This window comes from Osmerus mordax, chromosome 22 (genome assembly GCF_038355195.1).
Source record: "Osmerus mordax isolate fOsmMor3 chromosome 22, fOsmMor3.pri, whole genome shotgun sequence".
NCBI classification, from domain to species: Eukaryota; Metazoa; Chordata; class Actinopteri; order Osmeriformes; family Osmeridae; genus Osmerus; species Osmerus mordax.
This window is the reverse complement of record NC_090071.1, coordinates 4,145,970-4,170,983: the sequence shown is the minus strand read 5'-3', so window position 1 is coordinate 4,170,983 and position 25,014 is coordinate 4,145,970. Positions and strand designations below refer to the sequence as shown.

The following is a 25,014-nucleotide window of genomic DNA, read 5'->3' as shown; positions in this document are numbered from 1 at the left end:
CCGATGTCCATTAGTCAAGAGAAATGTTAGATAGAAAAGAGGATACAGTAAATACAGTAGATAAGGAGTTTGGTGTAATACAATATCCTTAAAACACCTGTCTTCATTCAATTAATACGTCACAGATATTAGGTGACTGAGGGAGCAATCAGACAGGCAGTTAGGTAGTCAGACATTCAGGTAATCAAGAGTCCAGAGCAGTCAGGTGGTCATATCTGACCTGGGAGGTGAGGGGACAGCAAGCCTTGTATAGCTAGTACAATGACGGTCAGGCTTCCGCACTTGATAGAACAATAAGAGATCTGTCATGTCCTCGAGGTGTGAAGGTCCTCGAGGGTGGGCAGATTGCAGCCGATCACCTTCTCAGCAGTGCGGATGATACGCTGCAGTCTGCTCTTGTTCTTGGCAGCAGCGTACCAGACGGTGATGGAGGAGGTGAGGCTGGACTCAATGATGGCTGTGTAGAAGTGCACCATCATTGTCTTTGGCAGGTTGAATTTCTTCAGCTGCCGCAGGAATGACAAGAGCAGACTGCAGCGTATCAACCGAGCTGCTGAGAAGGTGATCGGCTGCAATGTGCCTACCCTCGAGGACCTACACACCTGGTGATAAATCTTGCCTATAGGGCGCCAAATGTGCTAGGACCGGCACTGCCTGTGTGGTTCTATGCTGGCCTGTGTGGTTCTGCAATTTTGACATGAAATTATTTAACCTAGGTCACGTACGCGTACAAATATTATTTCAACAACGTAGAATGCAAATGTATTTATCTACTTATGTTGGCAAATGTATTTCATACCTCGCTGTTTACATCTTGTAGAGGGCTAAACCGCAACAAAAACAAATCTACAGTACGCTATTCATAACACCTGACGAGTTGGCTAGCACAAGGGATCTAGTTATTTAGCTTATAGTATCCTACATGTTTTGACATTATTTTGTAAACCTGGTTTATTCTAGTGGGGAGCATTGCTCCACCTGTCCCGAATGAGGTACTATTTTAGGTAAATCAAGTATGGTTTGTGGTGATGTTGGTGCAAACACAGTAGTTAAAGATAGACTAGTATTGCCAAGTATTAAGCATACATATGCATCCAGACCCCCCAGCACTACAGCCTGCCTGCTGTATGAAAATTCTAGGCATTGAAACACCCTAACCGTCCCAGCAAACATTCTTGCTGGAAAACTCACCACCAGCTTCCACCTAGATGACCGACATGCTCTGTGGATAATGGACTTTACCAACTGGTCAGTGCTGGTCAACACCTTCTTTGACCTCCAACACACTTGAAATCAGACAGTTCAGAGATCCCAAGGAATCTTAAGGCATGCCACGTGTTCAGTCTTTCCTGGCTGTCCTTGTCAATATGTATAAAATATATTAGAAAGGTGAGGGTTTCAGTTGACAAACTGTATCTTTATTAGAACTCCAACTTATGTCATACCTGTATGTCCAAAGCTTGGATGAACAAGGGGGGCATCATGACATTTAATGAGCAAACGTAGTTGGATCAGTAGTCAACATTTAAAACAAAACAATGAGGACCCCAATGCTCCCCATCCCCTTACTAACCCCTCTTTAGCCCCTAACTAACATTTTTAGCTTAAACTAAACATTTAACTTAGTGGTTCCCAACCCTGGTCCTCAGGGCACCCCTGTCCTGCATGCTTTAGATGTTTCCCTGCTCCAACACACCTAATTCAAATGAATGGGTTGTTATCCAGCTCTGCAGAAGCCTGCTTTTGACCATTCATTTTAATCAGGTGTGTTGGTGCAGGGAAACATCTAAAACATGCAGGACAGGGGTGCCCTGAGGACCAGGGTTGGGAACCACTGATCTAACTAACCACCCTCATCCATTAACTCCATCTTATTTCTTGTCTTTTAATCCTGCTTCATCACGAGCCATTTTTTTCTTGATGCTTTGAATAGAATTGTGAAGGTAATTTTTTACATCTTTCCAAGATCTTCTGTGGAGGGTAGGCTCTTTATTGAGGCATGCCATGCACTCAGTCTTCCCTGGTACTCTTTGTAAAGTTATGTATTTCCCCAAGTGCTGAAAAACTGCATCCCTTTCTTCTGGTCTCCAGGGCATCTTTTGACCTTTCACAGCTACTACAGAAGGGACAACAAAAATGAATACAAAGTAAATTATGTAACTGTTTAATGGAGTGCTTAGCGCCTTTACAACTCTCACTATGGATGTCTCGAAATTGCCTCAAACTTACCGGGCTCTTCATTTGCAACAGTGGAGGAAGTTCTGGGTCGTTTCTTTGGTGGGACAGCACACTCTGGAATCAGCTTACTCTCTGTTTCTGAAAAACATTCAAGCACACAATTATTTAACTGTTTAATGGTGTGCTTAGCGCCTTTACAACTCTCACTATGGATGTCTTGAAATCGCCTCAAACTTACCGGGATCTTCATTTGCAACAGTGGAGGAAGTTCTGGGTCGTTTCTTTGGTGGAACGGCAGTCTTTGGAATCAGCTTACTCTCTGTGTCTGAAACATTTAAGCACACAAACTAATGTTTTAATCAAACAATATAAACAGCCATCTAAACAAATTTGATGGTCAATGTGCCAAGATTTCCAACAAATATGTATAATGGCATACCAGTCTCATCATCTGCATCAAAATCCCAGGTGGGGGAGGAGCTGATGGTAAGAACTGTGAAACAAGCAAGATATGATATAAGTTATGACACTTTCATCCTCCCAATTTTGACTGCATACAATCCCACAAGCCAATGTGTTATGCTCCAACATCTGTAGTTACAGGTTGGTTAACCTTGTAGCCTCAGAGGATCATGGCTTACCTTTCTCGTCATTGTCTGGAATACTGTCTGTGGCATCTTCTCGTCTCTGAAGAACCCTGCTTTCTGTGTCTGAAAAATGTAATTTGTTTAGTAAACCAATTAATTAATTAATTAGTATAAGGGAATATATCAAGTTTACACACCAGTTGTGTTGACAGAGATTTCATCAAGAGATTTCCCCTTGTATGTGTGTGTCCCCTGCTCAATGGCCATCAGAACTCTGCTCATTTTGGCAAGTTGAAGAGTGTTTTCGGTCATGCGGTAGTACTCTCGATGGACACGTATGTCATGGCCCATGAACTTTGCAACCTGGTCCATTTCATTGTCTTTTAAATTCATAATCTGGCAAAGTGTAGCAACATGTTTTCTCAGTTTGGTGGACCTGAGTCTCTCTGGGTGAGCCGCTTTGCAAGCATCTGCAAACTTGCGCAGGCAGTCTGCGCCTCTGATAGGAGTCTGCGCCTCGACTCTGGCAAACACATAAGGGTTGTCTTCTGGCACACCAACGTCAGATCGATACTTGATAAGTAAGTCAAGTGATGCAGTCACTCTTTTGGTGAGGAGGACAGGTACTTTGCGACCTCTTTTCCCCCTTATCTCTAGCCGTGTGAACTGTTCACTTAGTTCTTGCTCTAACTTTGAGAGGCTCTGGTAGACATCAGCATTAAGTGGAGCCCTGTTTCTGTTCTGATAGGTCTGCATCAGTAACTTTGATGCCTCCCCTTCACGTCTCCGATTGAAGAGTATAACCTGTGCAAGCAGACTCTCACAAAGAACCTTCCAGGCTGTTGGACTAGGTGCCTCAGCCAGTTGTTCTTTTGATTTGTCTTCCAAAGCCTTGAGGTGTTTTTGGAGTAGGACTACATCTTCTGTCAGCGGAATCATGTCATCTTTGTTCCATTTCTTCTCTTCTAGGTTAGTCCTGGCACGTTTGGAGACATACACACTCCAGTAAGTTTCGATCAACTTGATGAAGTTTGCTGCATCCTTTTCAGACGCAGAATCTTCCTGCTGCACACTTTCACCCACTATTATTTCAGCCACCCTCTTCAACGAATATCCCAGCTTGCAGGCCAGTGATGGAATATTGAAACTCCTCTTTTGTTTTAAATATCCACAAACGTTTAGGGCTGCTGATACAGCCAACTTGAATCTAGCTGGAACACAGACCTCCCTTAGAGTTTTGACACTTGGATCTATTCTTTTGACAGCAAGGATGAATCTACCCAACTCCCTCATTTTTTGAGCACAGTATCCAAGTTGACTTTCCTCGTGCGTGTCATACATGAGTTCTGCATATGTACAGATCAAGGGGTCCGACTTCAACTCCATAGAGACCAAATCAATTCGCATTTTGTCTGTAACCCTTCTGCTTTCTTCGGAAGCATGACTTCCGTTCGGAATGAGGCAGGTTGCTGAAGCTTGTACTCTCTCCCTTTTGGAAGACTTTGCTTCTGGTCTTAATTTACATTTTTTCTGGTGCTTCCAAAGGTCATTTTTAACAAATAAAGCTAAACAGTATTTGCATGGCAGGTACTTGCTTGGTGATACATCATGTGTGGGCTGCCTCCATGTTACAAGCTCTCCATCACATCGTTTTAGTACTTCTACATTGTGGTGATAGTCACCTTTGTTTCTGATTTTTTCAAGCAAAAGTAGACGTTGTTTGGAGCCCTTTGAGAAACAGATTGCGCGACTTACTTCTAGTTCCTTATTGTGTTTCCTTTCAAGGTGTCTTGCTATTTTGCTTTGAGGCTTAAAGCAGTAGATACAGTAATGTTTTTTGTCCCATTTTCTTCTTCCCCCCTCTTTACTGCACTTCTTAACATATAATAATGACTCACCATTATCCACAGTCACTCCCATGTCACAGAGTTCCATGGGAGTGACTGGAGCTGATTTTAGTGGGGCCTCAGACAGGCTTCCCTCTGGCTGCTTTGAGGTGGCGGCTGGCTGCTTTACGGCGCTGGCTGGCTGCTTTACGGCGCTGGCTGGCTTCTTTGAGGCGCAGGCTGGCTTCTTTGAGGCGCTGGCTGGCTTCTTTGAGGCGCTGGCTGGCTGCTTTGAGGCGCTGGCTGGCTGCTTTGAGGCGCTGGCTGGCTGCTTTGAGGCGCTGGCTGGCTGCTTTGAGGCGCTGGCAAGCTTTTTTAAAGGGGATGCACATGAGTCCTCCGAAGTGCTTTCCTCCGGCAAATATTCTGAGGCACTGCATTCCGTATTACTCTCTACATACTTAGGGTCCTTTAAAAAATAAAAACAAAAAATTATGTTATATATATATATACATACACACAGCACAATATCTGTTATTATATTGGTATATTAAATGACTGCATTACAGTTAACCTCTTGTCACTTGGCAGGTGCATGCTTTCCCCTATCTACTTTCTCTCAACTTGACTGAGTTAGATTTATGTAGCGATTGAGAGGGATATAATGGAGGTTTTGTGTGGATCTAAAATATCTAGCCTACAGAAAAACAATGGTTACCTTTTCTCGGGTTTTCCTTGACTCCATGACCTATTCAAAACGAAATGAAGAGTTTAACTAAATACGTAGTATCTGAAATAGCAAATGGATCAATTTTAAAACGAGTTTACGGTACACACTCTCTGGATAACGTTAAATGATCCAATGTAGCCTAATCACCGAGTGGCTATCAAAATGGCCTAACGTGCGTCATGTGCGGCCTTTACTAAAGCTCGAATCACGACGCATAAAGGATGCATTTTAGACAAATTATATAAATAAATGTAAATATCATCATTTATACACTCAGCATTTGTTGCTATACATTGAACCAAACCAAATACTACAATATTATTAGCGTGACTGCTAGCATTGGTTTTACGGAAAACTCCACGTGCGTCATCGCTGTTTGATCTTTTCTCCTAAATACTTTGCTAATATGCATCTTTGGAAAGTTAAATTTTTTCATCCATTGGAATAATCTTTGGTAAATGTGGATTTTAATCACACGCCATCGAATTTAATCATTTTTTTACAAGCAATCAACTTTTTATCAAGCATCAGCCTACTCTAACTTACCGGGATCGGAGCTTGAGTCTGAATGGCAGAAGCTCCGCTGTTATGACGATTTTATGGATTGTTCTACTGCATATTCACGAGGCCAATTGTAGTTGCTAATATTTGTATACAATAAATACATTTTAATAAAAACGTGCTTACCTTTTTTAGTAATTTCTGTGTAGATTCTTGATCCGTAGTACGGTTCATGTACTTGTAATTTTGGAAACTTATTTCACATTTAGCGTGATGCAAACGAAGTTGATGCAGTCGCCAATGGAAAGTATCCATGTTGATCCAGAAACACGTTGACAAACACTGCTTATTTAAATATCTAGATGCATAAATGTACGTGGACATGTGTTCGTGCCCGAGTAGAACGGTTACCCATAACTAAATGTCTTAAAGATGAATACATGTTCTGATAAAATGTTATAAATATTTAATAGCACATCAGATTTGAGAACGTTATTTCGATTTGCTTGCCAATATCAGGTGATTGGTAGTGGATTAATGAGTGGTTCTCAACTGCCTTTTTGTGCTTATGTTGGTGTGCTTCTCAAATACCATTTGTAGTTACATATTATATGAAACTGACCATGTAAAATGTCCATTAGTCAAGAGAAATGTTAGCTAGAAAATAAAATACTGTACATACAGTAGATAAGGAATTTGGTGTAATACAATATCCTTAAACACCTGTCTTCATTCAAGGAATAAATCACAGGTATTATGTGGCTGAGGGAGCAATCAGACAAGCAGTTATGTAGTCAGACATTCAGGTAATCAAGAGTCCAGAGCAGTCAGGTGGTCATATCTGACCTGGGAGGTGAGGGGACAGCAAGCCTTGTATAGCTAGTACAATGACGGTCAGGCTTCCGCACTTGATAGAACAATAAGAGATCTGTCATGTCCTCGAGGTGTGAAGGTCCTCGAGGGTGGGCAGATTGCAGCCGATCACCTTCTCAGCAGTGCGGATGATACGCTGCAGTCTGCTCTTGTCCTTGGCAGTGGCAGCAGCGTACCAGACGGTGATGGAGGAGGTGAGGATGGACTCAATGATGGCTGTGTAGAAGTGCACCATCATTGTCTTTGGCAGGTTGAATTTCTTCAGCTTCCGCAGGAATGACAAGAGCAGACTGCAGCGTATCAACCGAGCTGCTGAGAAGGTGATCGGCTGCAATGTGCCTACCCTCGAGGACCTACACACCTGGTGATAAATCTTGCCTATAGGGCGCCAATAGTGCTAGGACCGGCACTGCCTGTGTGGTTCTATGCTGGCCTATGTGGTTCTGTCCTGGCCTGTGTGGCTGACTGTACAGGCCTGTGTGGTTTGGTTCTGGCCTGTGTGGCTGACTGTACTGCCCTGTGTGGTTCTGTTCTGGCCTGTGTGGTTCTGTACTGCCCTGCGTGGTTCTGTTCTGGCCTGTGTGGTTCTGTTCTGGCCTGTGTGGTTCTGTTCTGGCCTGTGTGGTTCTGTTCTGGCCTGTGTGGCTGACTGTACTGCCCTGCGTGGTTTTGTTCTGGCCTGTGTGGCTGACTGCTGGTGTGGACCTCCATCAAAACAACAATGGATCACTATCTGCTACTCCCAAACCGGGCACACAGGTTTGACCAGGAGAGCACAGGACCACAAGTAACTGACTATTACAATCTTAGTGTGTTGCATGGGCTGATTCACTTAACTATAAAGTAATTAAAACAAAATAATAATATATCTTAAAGTGACCAAAACGCGTTTTCCATCAACAATCCTTAAAACAGTTTTCCTGCCTAAATTGCCCTCTCTGATTTGAGTCCTCTGACTTACACACACCACTGACCACCTGTCATAAGCTTTGCCACTCAGAACCTAGTGGGGGAGGGGTGAGTGAGTTGTGCTGTGCTGGAAGCCAAATCAAATGTATGAAACTGCCACTTACCAACCTCTCCTAAGGCAACACAATATGCATCCTTAGGTCTCCCAACTTTAATGACTGTCACAAATGTGTATCTGATTATGTTAGGAGAATATTCAAAGTGGTTAATTAATCTATACCAAATACATTGCACGCAATTAAATCATTGCATAGACTATGCAATGCAAAGTGTGGCTGAATATCAGATTAAAAGTTTTGTCAGAAGTCTGGAAAATCTCACGAACAAGCTAAAAGTAGTATTATAAAAAAAAAAAATCCTAAATAGAATTTAAAAAAAATCTGAGTAATCTTAATAAATCTCTGTCAAGATTTCGGATCGCAGTCAGTGAGTGCAGAGCAGTGGGGGTGGGGGAGGGGTATCAGGATACGAGCGTCTGCTAATTGACTAAATGTATCGTTTTCAAACTGTCACTTCACAACCACTCTCCAAAAGCAACACAATATGCAGCCTTATGTCTCCCAGCTTTTATGACTTGCACACAAACACAACTGTTTATCTGTTTATGTTACGAGACTATTCAAAGTGGGCAATTAATTAATTAATCCATACCAAATAGATTTCATGCAATTACATAATTTCATAGACTATGCAATGCAAAGTTTGGCTGAATATCAGATAAAAAGTTTCATCATAAGTCTGGAAAATCTCATGAACAAGCTAAAAGTAGTATTATTTATTTAAAAAAATCCTATATAGAATTTATTTACATAATGTAAAAAAATCCGAGTAAACTTAATAAGTCTCTGTCAAGATTTCAGATCGCATTCAGTGAGTGCAGAGCAGTGGGGGTGGGGGAGGGGTATCTGGATAAGAGCGTCTGCTAATTGACTAAATGTATCGTTTTTAAACTGCCACTTCACAACCACTCTCCCAAGGCCACACATTATGCAGCCTTATGTCTCCCATATTTTATGACTGGCACACAAATGTTTATGTTAGGAGACTATTCAAAGTGTGCAATTAATTAATCTATACCAAATACAATGACATAATTGCATAGACTATGCAATGCAAAGTTTGGCTGAATATCAATTTCAAAACCTTTTCCTTAATATGTACGTATAGAATTCATCAACATATGTAAAACAATCAGAGTGAGCATGATATGTCTGTCAATAAGTCAGATCGCGAGTGCAGTGCATGGCAGAGGGGGTGGGGCGTCGTTTTCAAACTGCCACTCTCCCAACTGCGCTTCGTGCTTCGCGGAGAGATTGACAGACAGAAATGTGGGCAATAGTTGCAGCAATCTTATAATCCATCAAATGGTGTGGGAAAAGGCGAAACTTACAAAGAGGGGCAATGCAAATGTGCGCACACATTGAATTATTTGACCCGATGCACATCATAATGAAACTAAAGCCGAATCATTTTCGCAAATTTAGAAATCTTAATTGGCCCCAAAATGAGGATTATTATTGGTCCCAAAATGAGGACTTAAAAATGTTTTTCAAAAATGTAAAGCCAAAATCGCCATTGATTTTATAAACTTTATGTTTGGCCTAGATTGTAATAAACATTGAACTAGCAGCCCTTTTACTTTTTTCCCCAAGCTCAAATATAATATGTGAGACATTTAGTAACTGATATACAAGTTAATCCAGGTCTATGTATTGCATTTGGGTTCCCAAATGAAGCAAAAGCAGGTGGCCACATCCTTCCTCTCCCTTGGTCACGTGGTTAAAAAATTCTAGCCAATCAGAAAAATAGCCCTGATTCAGAAACCAATCAAAAAAGGTGTGCAACTCAATGGGAAAATCCGAATGCAACACCAAGCCTGGCCTACAGGGGTGCACTAGAGCATAGAGCCAAAACACAGTTTTTGACGGACTACCACATAGGTGAGGACTTTTGGTGAAATTTGCAGAGATGGATGCCTATGGTCATAGGGGGTCTGTGTAAGAGTTTGAAGCGATTTGGTTGTGAGGACCAGCCAAAATGTCCTCACAAAGAAAAATGTCCTCACTTTAAAGGTCTGTTGTCAGGTTGTGGTCCTCACAAGTATAGTATTACAAACACACACACACACACACACACACACACACACACACACACACACACACACACACACACACATACTGGTTATTGTACCCATGTGAGGACCTTGACTCAGACCCCACGAAGTGAGGGCCACCCTATCTGGAGGAGCAGGGAGCCTGAAAAAATATATTTTAGCACTAGGTGGCTCTCACGAGGCCAGAAGTCACCTCAAAATCACCATACACTCGTAAGAAAAAATATGTGCACAGACCCGCCGGTGTGAGGACCACTGGTTACTACTCTGTTACTAGGTAGATTTTAGATCACATGACTTTTCTTTTGTCCACCACCGGATCGCCATTTTTGGTATATGCCGCTCATATACTGACTATGGCTTTCACTTTAGTTGTCGACAAACCAATTTGCACGAGTTTAAATTAAACGATTTAATGTAAAAGCAGATTGTGGTGTATGGGTTTTAATGGACTTATTTTGATTATGTATTTTAACTACCGAACTATTACAGATGCGTTAGCAATTTTCGCATGAAATTATTTAGGTCACGTACGCACACAAGCACAAAAATTATTTAAACAACGCCGAATGCAAATCTATTTAACTACCTGTGTAATTAGGCAGGTTAATACAGTAAAGTCACTCACAAAATAACTGATACCTGCTAAAAAATATATTGACTTACCAATACGGCAGACACATGTTGGCAATCTTCTTTAAGATCTTGCAGTCTTTTAGAGCGTTAAACCGGTATAAAAAAAAAAGATCTACAGTATTCATATCTCCTGACGTCAGTTAACAACGAGTTAGCTAGCACAAGGAAACTGGTTAATTATTTAGCTTACAGCAATCCTGGCCACGACCAATCAATGAAGTATGAATGAAATCCATAAACTATAAAAATGTTGGCCATATTAGTAAATTAGCAGAGGGGTTGATAACCCAAAATAATTCATTATAATCAGAATCAGAAACCGGTTTATTTCCAAGTTGCCTACGTTTTCACATACAATAAATTATATTTGGTGCTGTTGGTGCAGACAAACACAGTAGTTATATAAAGATTGATAAAAGATAAAAATTGTTAGTGGATAAATGAGTGGTTCTCAACTGCCTTTTTGTGTGTATGTTGGTGTGTTTCCCAATTACCATTTGCAGTTACATATAAAATGAATCCGATGTCCATTAGTCAAGAGAAATGTTAGATAGAAAAGAGGATACAGTAAATACAGTAGATAAGGAGTTTGGTGTAATACAATATCCTTAAAACACCTGTCTTCATTCAATTAATACGTCACAGATATTAGGTGACTGAGGGAGCAATCAGACAGGCAGTTAGGTAGTCAGACATTCAGGTAATCAAGAGTCCAGAGCAGTCAGGTGGTCATATCTGACCTGGGAGGTGAGGGGACAGCAAGCCTTGTATAGCTAGTACAATGACGGTCAGGCTTCCGCACTTGATAGAACAATAAGAGATCTGTCATGTCCTCGAGGTGTGAAGGTCCTCGAGGGTGGGCAGATTGCAGCCGATCACCTTCTCAGCAGTGCGGATGATACGCTGCAGTCTGCTCTTGTTCTTGGCAGCAGCGTACCAGACGGTGATGGAGGAGGTGAGGCTGGACTCAATGATGGCTGTGTAGAAGTGCACCATCATTGTCTTTGGCAGGTTGAATTTCTTCAGCTGCCGCAGGAATGACAAGAGCAGACTGCAGCGTATCAACCGAGCTGCTGAGAAGGTGATCGGCTGCAATGTGCCTACCCTCGAGGACCTACACACCTGGTGATAAATCTTGCCTATAGGGCGCCAAATGTGCTAGGACCGGCACTGCCTGTGTGGTTCTATGCTGGCCTGTGTGGTTCTGCAATTTTGACATGAAATTATTTAACCTAGGTCACGTACGCGTACAAATATTATTTCAACAACGTAGAATGCAAATGTATTTATCTACTTATGTTGGCAAATGTATTTCATACCTCGCTGTTTACATCTTGTAGAGGGCTAAACCGCAACAAAAACAAATCTACAGTACGCTATTCATAACACCTGACGAGTTGGCTAGCACAAGGGATCTAGTTATTTAGCTTATAGTATCCTACATGTTTTGACATTATTTTGTAAACCTGGTTTATTCTAGTGGGGAGCATTGCTCCACCTGTCCCGAATGAGGTACTATTTTAGGTAAATCAAGTATGGTTTGTGGTGATGTTGGTGCAAACACAGTAGTTAAAGATAGACTAGTATTGCCAAGTATTAAGCATACATATGCATCCAGACCCCCCAGCACTACAGCCTGCCTGCTGTATGAAAATTCTAGGCATTGAAACACCCTAACCGTCCCAGCAAACATTCTTGCTGGAAAACTCACCACCAGCTTCCACCTAGATGACCGACATGCTCTGTGGATAATGGACTTTACCAACTGGTCAGTGCTGGTCAACACCTTCTTTGACCTCCAACACACTTGAAATCAGACAGTTCAGAGATCCCAAGGAATCTTAAGGCATGCCACGTGTTCAGTCTTTCCTGGCTGTCCTTGTCAATATGTATAAAATATATTAGAAAGGTGAGGGTTTCAGTTGACAAACTGTATCTTTATTAGAACTCCAACTTATGTCATACCTGTATGTCCAAAGCTTGGATGAACAAGGGGGGCATCATGACATTTAATGAGCAAACGTAGTTGGATCAGTAGTCAACATTTAAAACAAAACAATGAGGACCCCAATGCTCCCCATCCCCTTACTAACCCCTCTTTAGCCCCTAACTAACATTTTTAGCTTAAACTAAACATTTAACTTAGTGGTTCCCAACCCTGGTCCTCAGGGCACCCCTGTCCTGCATGCTTTAGATGTTTCCCTGCTCCAACACACCTAATTCAAATGAATGGGTTGTTATCCAGCTCTGCAGAAGCCTGCTTTTGACCATTCATTTTAATCAGGTGTGTTGGTGCAGGGAAACATCTAAAACATGCAGGACAGGGGTGCCCTGAGGACCAGGGTTGGGAACCACTGATCTAACTAACCACCCTCATCCATTAACTCCATCTTATTTCTTGTCTTTTAATCCTGCTTCATCACGAGCCATTTTTTTCTTGATGCTTTGAATAGAATTGTGAAGGTAATTTTTTACATCTTTCCAAGATCTTCTGTGGAGGGTAGGCTCTTTATTGAGGCATGCCATGCACTCAGTCTTCCCTGGTACTCTTTGTAAAGTTATGTATTTCCCCAAGTGCTGAAAAACTGCATCCCTTTCTTCTGGTCTCCAGGGCATCTTTTGACCTTTCACAGCTACTACAGAAGGGACAACAAAAATGAATACAAAGTAAATTATGTAACTGTTTAATGGAGTGCTTAGCGCCTTTACAACTCTCACTATGGATGTCTCGAAATTGCCTCAAACTTACCGGGCTCTTCATTTGCAACAGTGGAGGAAGTTCTGGGTCGTTTCTTTGGTGGGACAGCACACTCTGGAATCAGCTTACTCTCTGTTTCTGAAAAACATTCAAGCACACAATTATTTAACTGTTTAATGGTGTGCTTAGCGCCTTTACAACTCTCACTATGGATGTCTTGAAATCGCCTCAAACTTACCGGGATCTTCATTTGCAACAGTGGAGGAAGTTCTGGGTCGTTTCTTTGGTGGAACGGCAGTCTTTGGAATCAGCTTACTCTCTGTGTCTGAAACATTTAAGCACACAAACTAATGTTTTAATCAAACAATATAAACAGCCATCTAAACAAATTTGATGGTCAATGTGCCAAGATTTCCAACAAATATGTATAATGGCATACCAGTCTCATCATCTGCATCAAAATCCCAGGTGGGGGAGGAGCTGATGGTAAGAACTGTGAAACAAGCAAGATATGATATAAGTTATGACACTTTCATCCTCCCAATTTTGACTGCATACAATCCCACAAGCCAATGTGTTATGCTCCAACATCTGTAGTTACAGGTTGGTTAACCTTGTAGCCTCAGAGGATCATGGCTTACCTTTCTCGTCATTGTCTGGAATACTGTCTGTGGCATCTTCTCGTCTCTGAAGAACCCTGCTTTCTGTGTCTGAAAAATGTAATTTGTTTAGTAAACCAATTAATTAATTAATTAGTATAAGGGAATATATCAAGTTTACACACCAGTTGTGTTGACAGAGATTTCATCAAGAGATTTCCCCTTGTATGTGTGTGTCCCCTGCTCAATGGCCATCAGAACTCTGCTCATTTTGGCAAGTTGAAGAGTGTTTTCGGTCATGCGGTAGTACTCTCGATGGACACGTATGTCATGGCCCATGAACTTTGCAACCTGGTCCATTTCATTGTCTTTTAAATTCATAATCTGGCAAAGTGTAGCAACATGTTTTCTCAGTTTGGTGGACCTGAGTCTCTCTGGGTGAGCCGCTTTGCAAGCATCTGCAAACTTGCGCAGGCAGTCTGCGCCTCTGATAGGAGTCTGCGCCTCGACTCTGGCAAACACATAAGGGTTGTCTTCTGGCACACCAACGTCAGATCGATACTTGATAAGTAAGTCAAGTGATGCAGTCACTCTTTTGGTGAGGAGGACAGGTACTTTGCGACCTCTTTTCCCCCTTATCTCTAGCCGTGTGAACTGTTCACTTAGTTCTTGCTCTAACTTTGAGAGGCTCTGGTAGACATCAGCATTAAGTGGAGCCCTGTTTCTGTTCTGATAGGTCTGCATCAGTAACTTTGATGCCTCCCCTTCACGTCTCCGATTGAAGAGTATAACCTGTGCAAGCAGACTCTCACAAAGAACCTTCCAGGCTGTTGGACTAGGTGCCTCAGCCAGTTGTTCTTTTGATTTGTCTTCCAAAGCCTTGAGGTGTTTTTGGAGTAGGACTACATCTTCTGTCAGCGGAATCATGTCATCTTTGTTCCATTTCTTCTCTTCTAGGTTAGTCCTGGCACGTTTGGAGACATACACACTCCAGTAAGTTTCGATCAACTTGATGAAGTTTGCTGCATCCTTTTCAGACGCAGAATCTTCCTGCTGCACACTTTCACCCACTATTATTTCAGCCACCCTCTTCAACGAATATCCCAGCTTGCAGGCCAGTGATGGAATATTGAAACTCCTCTTTTGTTTTAAATATCCACAAACGTTTAGGGCTGCTGATACAGCCAACTTGAATCTAGCTGGAACACAGACCTCCCTTAGAGTTTTGACACTTGGATCTATTCTTTTGACAGCAAGGATGAATCTACCCAACTCCCTCATTTTTTGAGCACAGTATCCAAGTTGACTTTCCTCGTGCGTGTCATACATGAGTTCTGCATATGTACAGATCAAGGGGTCCGACTTCAACTCCATAGAGACCAAATCAATTCGCATTTTGTCTGTAACCCTTCTGCTTTCTTCGGAAGCATGACTTCCGTTCGGAATGAGGCAGGTTGCTGAAGCTTGTACTCTCTCCCTTTTGGAAGACTTTGCTTCTGGTCTTAATTTACATTTTTTCTGGTGCTTCCAAAGGTCATTTTTAACAAATAAAGCTAAACAGTATTTGCATGGCAGGTACTTGCTTGGTGATACATCATGTGTGGGCTGCCTCCATGTTACAAGCTCTCCATCACATCGTTTTAGTACTTCTACATTGTGGTGATAGTCACCTTTGTTTCTGATTTTTTCAAGCAAAAGTAGACGTTGTTTGGAGCCCTTTGAGAAACAGATTGCGCGACTTACTTCTAGTTCCTTATTGTGTTTCCTTTCAAGGTGTCTTGCTATTTTGCTTTGAGGCTTAAAGCAGTAGATACAGTAATGTTTTTTGTCCCATTTTCTTCTTCCCCCCTCTTTACTGCACTTCTTAACATATAATAATGACTCACCATTATCCACAGTCACTCCCATGTCACAGAGTTCCATGGGAGTGACTGGAGCTGATTTTAGTGGGGCCTCAGACAGGCTTCCCTCTGGCTGCTTTGAGGTGGCGGCTGGCTGCTTTACGGCGCTGGCTGGCTGCTTTACGGCGCTGGCTGGCTTCTTTGAGGCGCAGGCTGGCTTCTTTGAGGCGCTGGCTGGCTTCTTTGAGGCGCTGGCTGGCTGCTTTGAGGCGCTGGCTGGCTGCTTTGAGGCGCTGGCTGGCTGCTTTGAGGCGCTGGCTGGCTGCTTTGAGGCGCTGGCAAGCTTTTTTAAAGGGGATGCACATGAGTCCTCCGAAGTGCTTTCCTCCGGCAAATATTCTGAGGCACTGCATTCCGTATTACTCTCTACATACTTAGGGTCCTTTAAAAAATAAAAACAAAAAATTATGTTATATATATATATACATACACACAGCACAATATCTGTTATTATATTGGTATATTAAATGACTGCATTACAGTTAACCTCTTGTCACTTGGCAGGTGCATGCTTTCCCCTATCTACTTTCTCTCAACTTGACTGAGTTAGATTTATGTAGCGATTGAGAGGGATATAATGGAGGTTTTGTGTGGATCTAAAATATCTAGCCTACAGAAAAACAATGGTTACCTTTTCTCGGGTTTTCCTTGACTCCATGACCTATTCAAAACGAAATGAAGAGTTTAACTAAATACGTAGTATCTGAAATAGCAAATGGATCAATTTTAAAACGAGTTTACGGTACACACTCTCTGGATAACGTTAAATGATCCAATGTAGCCTAATCACCGAGTGGCTATCAAAATGGCCTAACGTGCGTCATGTGCGGCCTTTACTAAAGCTCGAATCACGACGCATAAAGGATGCATTTTAGACAAATTATATAAATAAATGTAAATATCATCATTTATACACTCAGCATTTGTTGCTATACATTGAACCAAACCAAATACTACAATATTATTAGCGTGACTGCTAGCATTGGTTTTACGGAAAACTCCACGTGCGTCATCGCTGTTTGATCTTTTCTCCTAAATACTTTGCTAATATGCATCTTTGGAAAGTTAAATTTTTTCATCCATTGGAATAATCTTTGGTAAATGTGGATTTTAATCACACGCCATCGAATTTAATCATTTTTTTACAAGCAATCAACTTTTTATCAAGCATCAGCCTACTCTAACTTACCGGGATCGGAGCTTGAGTCTGAATGGCAGAAGCTCCGCTGTTATGACGATTTTATGGATTGTTCTACTGCATATTCACGAGGCCAATTGTAGTTGCTAATATTTGTATACAATAAATACATTTTAATAAAAACGTGCTTACCTTTTTTAGTAATTTCTGTGTAGATTCTTGATCCGTAGTACGGTTCATGTACTTGTAATTTTGGAAACTTATTTCACATTTAGCGTGATGCAAACGAAGTTGATGCAGTCGCCAATGGAAAGTATCCATGTTGATCCAGAAACACGTTGACAAACACTGCTTATTTAAATATCTAGATGCATAAATGTACGTGGACATGTGTTCGTGCCCGAGTAGAACGGTTACCCATAACTAAATGTCTTAAAGATGAATACATGTTCTGATAAAATGTTATAAATATTTAATAGCACATCAGATTTGAGAACGTTATTTCGATTTGCTTGCCAATATCAGGTGATTGGTAGTGGATTAATGAGTGGTTCTCAACTGCCTTTTTGTGCTTATGTTGGTGTGCTTCTCAAATACCATTTGTAGTTACATATTATATGAAACTGACCATGTAAAATGTCCATTAGTCAAGAGAAATGTTAGCTAGAAAATAAAATACTGTACATACAGTAGATAAGGAATTTGGTGTAATACAATATCCTTAAACACCTGTCTTCATTCAAGGAATAAATCACAGGTATTATGTGGCTGAGGGAGCAATCAGACAAGCAGTTATGTAGTCAGACATTCAGGTAATCAAGAGTCCAGAGCAGTCAGGTGGTCATATCTGACCTGGGAGGTGAGGGGACAGCAAGCCTTGTATAGCTAGTACAATGACGGTCAGGCTTCCGCACTTGATAGAACAATAAGAGATCTGTCATGTCCTCGAGGTGTGAAGGTCCTCGAGGGTGGGCAGATTGCAGCCGATCACCTTCTCAGCAGTGCGGATGATACGCTGCAGTCTGCTCTTGTCCTTGGCAGTGGCAGCAGCGTACCAGACGGTGATGGAGGAGGTGAGGATGGACTCAATGATGGCTGTGTAGAAGTGCACCATCATTGTCTTTGGCAGGTTGAATTTCTTCAGCTTCCGCAGGAATGACAAGAGCAGACTGCAGCGTATCAACCGAGCTGCTGAGAAGGTGATCGGCTGCAATGTGCCTACCCTCGAGGACCTACACACCTGGTGATAAATCTTGCCTATAGGGCGCCAATAGTGCTAGGACCGGCACTGCCTGTGTGGTTCTATGCTGGCCTATGTGGTTCTGTCCTGGCCTGTGTGGCTGACTGTACAGGCCTGTGTGGTTTGGTTCTGGCCTGTGTGGCTGACTGTACTGCCCTGTGTGGTTCTGTTCTGGCCTGTGTGGTTCTGTACTGCCCTGCGTGGTTCTGTTCTGGCCTGTGTGGTTCTGTTCTGGCCTGTGTGGTTCTGTTCTGGCCTGTGTGGTTCTGTTCTGGCCTGTGTGGCTGACTGTACTGCCCTGCGTGGTTTTGTTCTGGCCTGTGTGGCTGACTGCTGGTGTGGACCTCCATCAAAACAACAATGGATCACTATCTGCTACTCCCAAACCGGGCACACAGGTTTGACCAGGAGAGCACAGGACCACAAGTAACTGACTATTACAATCTTAGTGTGTTGCATGGGCTGATTCACTTAACTATAAAGTAATTAAAACAAAATAATAATATATCTTAAAGTGACCAAAACGCGTTTTCCATCAACAATCCTTAAAACAGTTTTCCTGCCTAAATTGCCCTCTCTGATTTGAGTCCTCTGACTTACACACACCACTGACCACCTGTCATAAGCTTTGCCACTCAGAACCTAGTGGGGGAGGGGTGAGTGAGTTGTGCTGTGCTGGAAGCCAAATCAAATGTATGAAACTGCCACTTACCAACCTCTCCTAAGGCAACACAATATGCATCCTTAGGTCTCCCAACTTTAATGACTGTCACAAATGTGTATCTGATTATGTTAGGAGAATATTCAAAGTGGTTAATTAATCTATACCAAATACATTGCACGCAATTAAATCATTGCATAGACTATGCAATGCAAAGTGTGGCTGAATATCAGATTAAAAGTTTTGTCAGAAGTCTGGAAAATCTCACGAACAAGCTAAAAGTAGTATTATAAAAAAAAAAAATCCTAAATAGAATTTAAAAAAAATCTGAGTAATCTTAATAAATCTCTGTCAAGATTTCGGATCGCAGTCAGTGAGTGCAGAGCAGTGGGGGTGGGGGAGGGGTATCAGGATACGAGCGTCTGCTAATTGACTAAATGTATCGTTTTCAAACTGTCACTTCACAACCACTCTCCAAAAGCAACACAATATGCAGCCTTATGTCTCCCAGCTTTTATGACTTGCACACAAACACAACTGTTTATCTGTTTATGTTACGAGACTATTCAAAGTGGGCAATTAATTAATTAATCCATACCAAATAGATTTCATGCAATTACATAATTTCATAGACTATGCAATGCAAAGTTTGGCTGAATATCAGATAAAAAGTTTCATCATAAGTCTGGAAAATCTCATGAACAAGCTAAAAGTAGTATTATTTATTTAAAAAAATCCTATATAGAATTTATTTACATAATGTAAAAAAATCCGAGTAAACTTAATAAGTCTCTGTCAAGATTTCAGATCGCATTCAGTGAGTGCAGAGCAGTGGGGGTGGGGGAGGGGTATCTGGATAAGAGCGTCTGCTAATTGACTAAATGTATCGTTTTTAAACTGCCACTTCACAACCACTCTCCCAAGGCCACACATTATGCAGCCTTATGTCTCCCATATTTTATGACTGGCACACAAATGTTTATGTTAGGAGACTATTCAAAGTGTGCAATTAATTAATCTATACCAAATACAATGACATAATTGCATAGACTATGCAATGCAAAGTTTGGCTGAATATCAATTTCAAAACCTTTTCCTTAATATGTACGTATAGAATTCATCAACATATGTAAAACAATCAGAGTGAGCATGATATGTCTGTCAATAAGTCAGATCGCGAGTGCAGTGCATGGCAGAGGGGGTGGGGCGTCGTTTTCAAACTGCCACTCTCCCAACTGCGCTTCGTGCTTCGCGGAGAGATTGACAGACAGAAATGTGGGCAATAGTTGCAGCAATCTTATAATCCATCAAATGGTGTGGGAAAAGGCGAAACTTACAAAGAGGGGCAATGCAAATGTGCGCACACATTGAATTATTTGACCCGATGCACATCATAATGAAACTAAAGCCGAATCATTTTCGCAAATTTAGAAATCTTAATTGGCCCCAAAATGAGGATTATTATTGGTCCCAAAATGAGGACTTAAAAATGTTTTTCAAAAATGTAAAGCCAAAATCGCCATTGATTTTATAAACTTTATGTTTGGCCTAGATTGTAATAAACATTGAACTAGCAGCCCTTTTACTTTTTTCCCCAAGCTCAAATATAATATGTGAGACATTTAGTAACTGATATACAAGTTAATCCAGGTCTATGTATTGCATTTGGGTTCCCAAATGAAGCAAAAGCAGGTGGCCACATCCTTCCTCTCCCTTGGTCACGTGGTTAAAAAATTCTAGCCAATCAGAAAAATAGCCCTGATTCAGAAACCAATCAAAAAAGGTGTGCAACTCAATGGGAAAATCCGAATGCAACACCAAGCCTGGCCTACAGGGGTGCACTAGAGCATAGAGCCAAAACACAGTTTTTGACGGACTACCACATAGGTGAGGACTTTTGGTGAAATTTGCAGAGATGGATGCCTATGGTCATAGGGGGTCTGTGTAAGAGTTTGAAGCGATTTGGTTGTGAGGACCAGCCAAAATGTCCTCACAAAGAAAAATGTCCTCACTTTAAAGGTCTGTTGTCAGGTTGTGGTCCTCACAAGTATAGTATTACAAACACACACACACACACACACACACACACACACACACACACACACACACAAACCGTGTCATGTGATTGTAACACATTTGAATGGAGCACATTTGAATGGAGCACATTTCTAAAAGCTGGTGTTACAGTAACTCTTACCCATCCTCCAGTCCATTCTTAAAGGTCCCAGTGTAGATTCTCCCATCAGACCACTTCACCACACCCCTAGCACAAACAATCATCATCCGTCAAAATAACATCCTCACGAGAGACACACCTCTCCTGCAGAACCAAAATCCTTCTCCAGGCCATGTCGACCAGCAGCATCTAAGACGGTCTTTCAAACCACACAGCAGCGCCCTGTTCTGTCCCTGTCTGGATGTGACGAGGGAGACCCAGGCCAGACAGACCCTCTCCCCAGGGAACTCACCTCCCGTTGGGCTTGCCGGCCAGCCAGCGCCCCTCGTAGGTGGCCTCCTTCAGACGGCTGTCCTTGTAGAAGGTGTAGGAGGCGGTCCGGGAGATGGGAGGCTCCGCCCTTTGCCCCGCCCCCGAGGCCGCTGCCCCCGCCTCCTGCCCCGACCCGCTCAGAGCCAGGTCCACTGCCTGTTTGATGGAGCGGAGCCACTTGGTCTGCGAACCACGCACACACACACACACACACGCATCAGCTCACACACACAAGGAATTGGTGTGTTTTTGTAGCGTTTCATGTTTTTGTCTGGTTCTTCTCAGTAGGATCTCTGTGGATCCAGAGGTAAAATCTACCTTCTCCATTGAAGAACAGGCCAGCAGCACAAACGTCTCTTCAGGAGATATCACCTTGAGCCCGTACCTACACACACACACACACACTGCGCTCACACAGAGAACCTACACAGCCCACACACCCAAATGTGTACGCAGTGATTGGTTGATAGGGTGATTGACACACTCACTGGCCAGTGTTCTCTTCCGGGATAGGCTCAACCCACAGAGTGGCCAATGGGAAGACGTGGTGGGTGGAGAACTGGAGGAGAGGGTGGGACATGACAGGGGTGTTAAGCTACAGAGAAGAGCCGTCCACAACAGGAGACAGACAGACACTTCTACATACATAACTAGGAATATGACTCTGCGACTAGCAGAGCGACTAGCAGGGGGCCAAGCCACTTAACCTCTGGGAGAAGTGGTTTTAGTTGAAGCAGCGACTTATCTTCCGTCCATCTCATCCAGCTGCTAGCAGGCTGTGTGGGACTGAGACTTTAAAAAGCTTGTTAACTAAAAAAAGGGGCCGGTTGTAGGCCTGAGGGCCGGTGTTGTAGGCCTGAGGGCCGGTTGTAGGCCTGAGGGCCGGTTGTAGGCCTGAGGGCCGGTGTTGTAGGCCTGAGGGCCGGTGTTGTAGGCCTGAGGGCCGGTTGTAGGCCTGAGGGCCGGTTGTAGGCCTGAGGGCCGGTTGTAGGCCTGAGGGCCGGTTGTAGGCCTGAGGGCCGGTTGTAGGCCTGATGGCCCGTTTGACGGAGATTCGACCGGTCGGACAGGACAGTCTCACACACAGAGAGAGAGGGGGGCAAGGCAAGGCTGGACGACACGCGGGGGGGAGGGGACGATAGGTGCACGCTAGGGGGAGGGGCGTGGACTGTGTGTGTATGGTTGTGTGCTGTGTGTGTGTGTGTGTGTAGCCGTGGTGTGTGTGTGTTGTGTGTGCGTGTAGCCGTGGTGTGTGTGGTGTGTGCGTGTAGCCGTGGTGTGTGTGGTGTGTGTGTAGCCATGGTGTGTGTGTGTTGTGTGTGTAGCCGTGGTGTGTGTGTAGCCGTGGTGTGTGTGTTGTGTGTGTAGCCGTGGTGTGTGTGGTGTGCCCGAGGAAACAGGAAGGATCACCGTGTGGGGAGAAGTGAATCTGCTGCGTCAGGACAGGAAACAGTCATAACCAAGACTTCTCACCACCAGCACACTAACCCAGGGGTGTCAAACTCATTTTCTCCGAGGGCCACATCAGCATTATGGTTGACCTCAAAAGGGCCAGTTGTAACTACAATGTAACGACATTTAAAAACATGGGTTTTAGCTCTAGCTTTTGTGAACATATTCTGCTGCGATTGCAGTCCGCCTTTTAATTCCTGGACAATCTTCTGTTTTTCTTGAAGGCTAAATTTGGCATATTTATCTCCGTGTTTGGTGTCAAAAGACCGACGGAGATGGTACTCTTTAACGACCGACATCGCCTCATAAGATAAAATACATAGTTTTTTCTCCTTGAAGCACAAACATGTATTTGCTTTGCCATCTTTCTTGAAACTGCCTTCCATCCAGGGCCGGATGCAGCCTGCTTTGACTGGGGGTGCAGTGAACATTTCTGGGGGGATGGTATAATTTTTTATATTGATACCATTTTCAAGACCGACAATATCGATCCGAGTGTTAATCAGGCACGGAGCCAGACGTTGTAAACATTCGGGGCTTATAGTCCAAACCTAGGACGTATTCTGGGTTTGATGTGATGCTAGATACGGACTTCCACAGTTAATGCGAGCACGCACAGCATGCAACCTTTTTGAACTTGATGTAAAATAAACATTGCCGTTTTCCAATTGGTAAAACCTTGTCTAGTGAAGGTGACGTCTTTATCATTTCTGGCTCCAAATTGTCGACAGGGGAAGCAGAAACATGCATCTAGCTTGGCTGAGTACTCTAACCAAGTTCGAGAGCGATACCAACTTGGGTTGAATGCCTGAGGACCTTGGCTGAACATGCAGGGGTACGTTTACAGAACCGGCTGCCTCCGAGTGCTGTCATTCAAACCATGGTCGCCTTCACCCACAGTTAAACTTGGAACTTTGCGTTGAACACTGATGTGTATCTACACTGCTTTCTAGAGGGGGGGATGTCGTCCTTTTCCGTACCGTTTATGGTCAATGCACGCTGTAAAGCAGCCTAAACTTATTTCAATACACCATTTAAGCTGGGCCTTGAGTTTGACACATGTGCACTAACCCCACTCCAACCTCAGATACATCCCAGCTGTGACACCTTGAGGAACAGTGTGGAGGTGTAAACCCGGAGTCTTGGTTATGGTCAGTTCAGCTCTCCCTAGTGTCCTAGCCCTGTGGTCAGAGGGCCAGAGCTGGGCTAAGGGACATTTCAGCTGCAGGCTGGCGGACATGGGCCCTAGGGTGTGTGTTTCTGATGGAGACAGGCCTGGGTGTGTTTCTGATGGAGACAGGCCTGGGTGTGTTTCTGATGGAGACAGGCCTGGGTGTGTTTCTGATGGAGACAGGGTTGAAGGAGGGTAATAGGCCATAGATTGTTCCAAGAGGAGCTTCTCTCCTGTGCACCCAGAGAAGAATCCCCATGAAATGTGGAACCCATTTCTCACCATATTTTTGATGCGGTGCTGTCTGTGTTAAAAGGTGATAACTAGGGTTCATGATAACAGTATGTGTGTGTGTGTGTGTGTGTGTCCAGGCCTGCAGTGTCCTAAGGCCAGCCCTGACCACCTGGGGGCTCTGAACTGGCATTATACTTACGAGGCTTTTATAAGGCACCACGCCCTGACAGAACAAAGACAAACACAAACTGGAAACTTATAAAGAGCCAACACGCAAGATAAGACTTCAAACTGAGTTAGATATCACTGACAGGACGGGACCCAGGCACTTGTTCCTGTGTGTGGGTGTGTGTGTGGTGTGGTGTGTGTGTGTGGTGTGTGTGTGGGTGCGTGTTGCTCACCTGAGCGTGGACGAGGGCGTCATTGAAGAGGATGAACCAGTTGACCGAGAACCTTCCGGCGTTCTGCAGCGTCAGAGCCTTGTTGCTGCTCTCACAGATCAGCCTGCGGTGCGGCTTCCGCAGGGAATCCTGGGAAATGTAGGCGATACGCACCAACCGCATGCAGGCAGATCTACTGTCAGGCTCACTCGCTCTACTTCTTTGTCACTTTCTTTCTCTCTCTCCACAGAGTCAGTCCCTCGCCCACTCTCACACACTTACTAACACACACACACACACACACACACACACACACACACACACACACACACACACACACACACACACACACACACACACACACACACACACACACACACACACACACACACACACACACACACACACACACACACACACACACACACACACACACACACACACACACACACACACACACACACACACACATTCTCACCCAGTCATACACACCCACACACACTCACAGTCATCTTGCCAGGGAAGCTCTTCCAGAAGTGGCAGGTGTACTCTGCCTCCTTCCTCTTCCTCTTCAGGTGAAGAGCCAGCGCCTCGAACCTGGAGCCGCCTTCCTGGAGCTGCTGGTGGTCCTCAGAAGTC

General features: G+C 43.5%; 1 protein-coding gene across 1 annotated transcript in view; it reads right to left on the bottom strand.

Annotated features, from left to right (window-relative positions):
• Positions 1–25,014, bottom strand: part of als2b (alsin Rho guanine nucleotide exchange factor ALS2 b) — a 37,227-nt gene that overhangs the window by 5,793 nt on the left and 6,420 nt on the right. The window contains exons 14-19 of the mRNA XM_067260203.1: positions 24,882–25,013; positions 24,397–24,525; positions 21,627–21,697; positions 21,457–21,523; positions 21,119–21,321; positions 20,848–20,913 (exon numbers count right to left, since the gene is read on the bottom strand). Coding sequence (XP_067116304.1) covers positions 20,848–20,913; positions 21,119–21,321; positions 21,457–21,523; positions 21,627–21,697; positions 24,397–24,525; positions 24,882–25,013 — 668 coding nt within the window. The remainder of the gene's footprint in view (positions 1–20,847; positions 20,914–21,118; positions 21,322–21,456; positions 21,524–21,626; positions 21,698–24,396; positions 24,526–24,881; position 25,014) is intronic.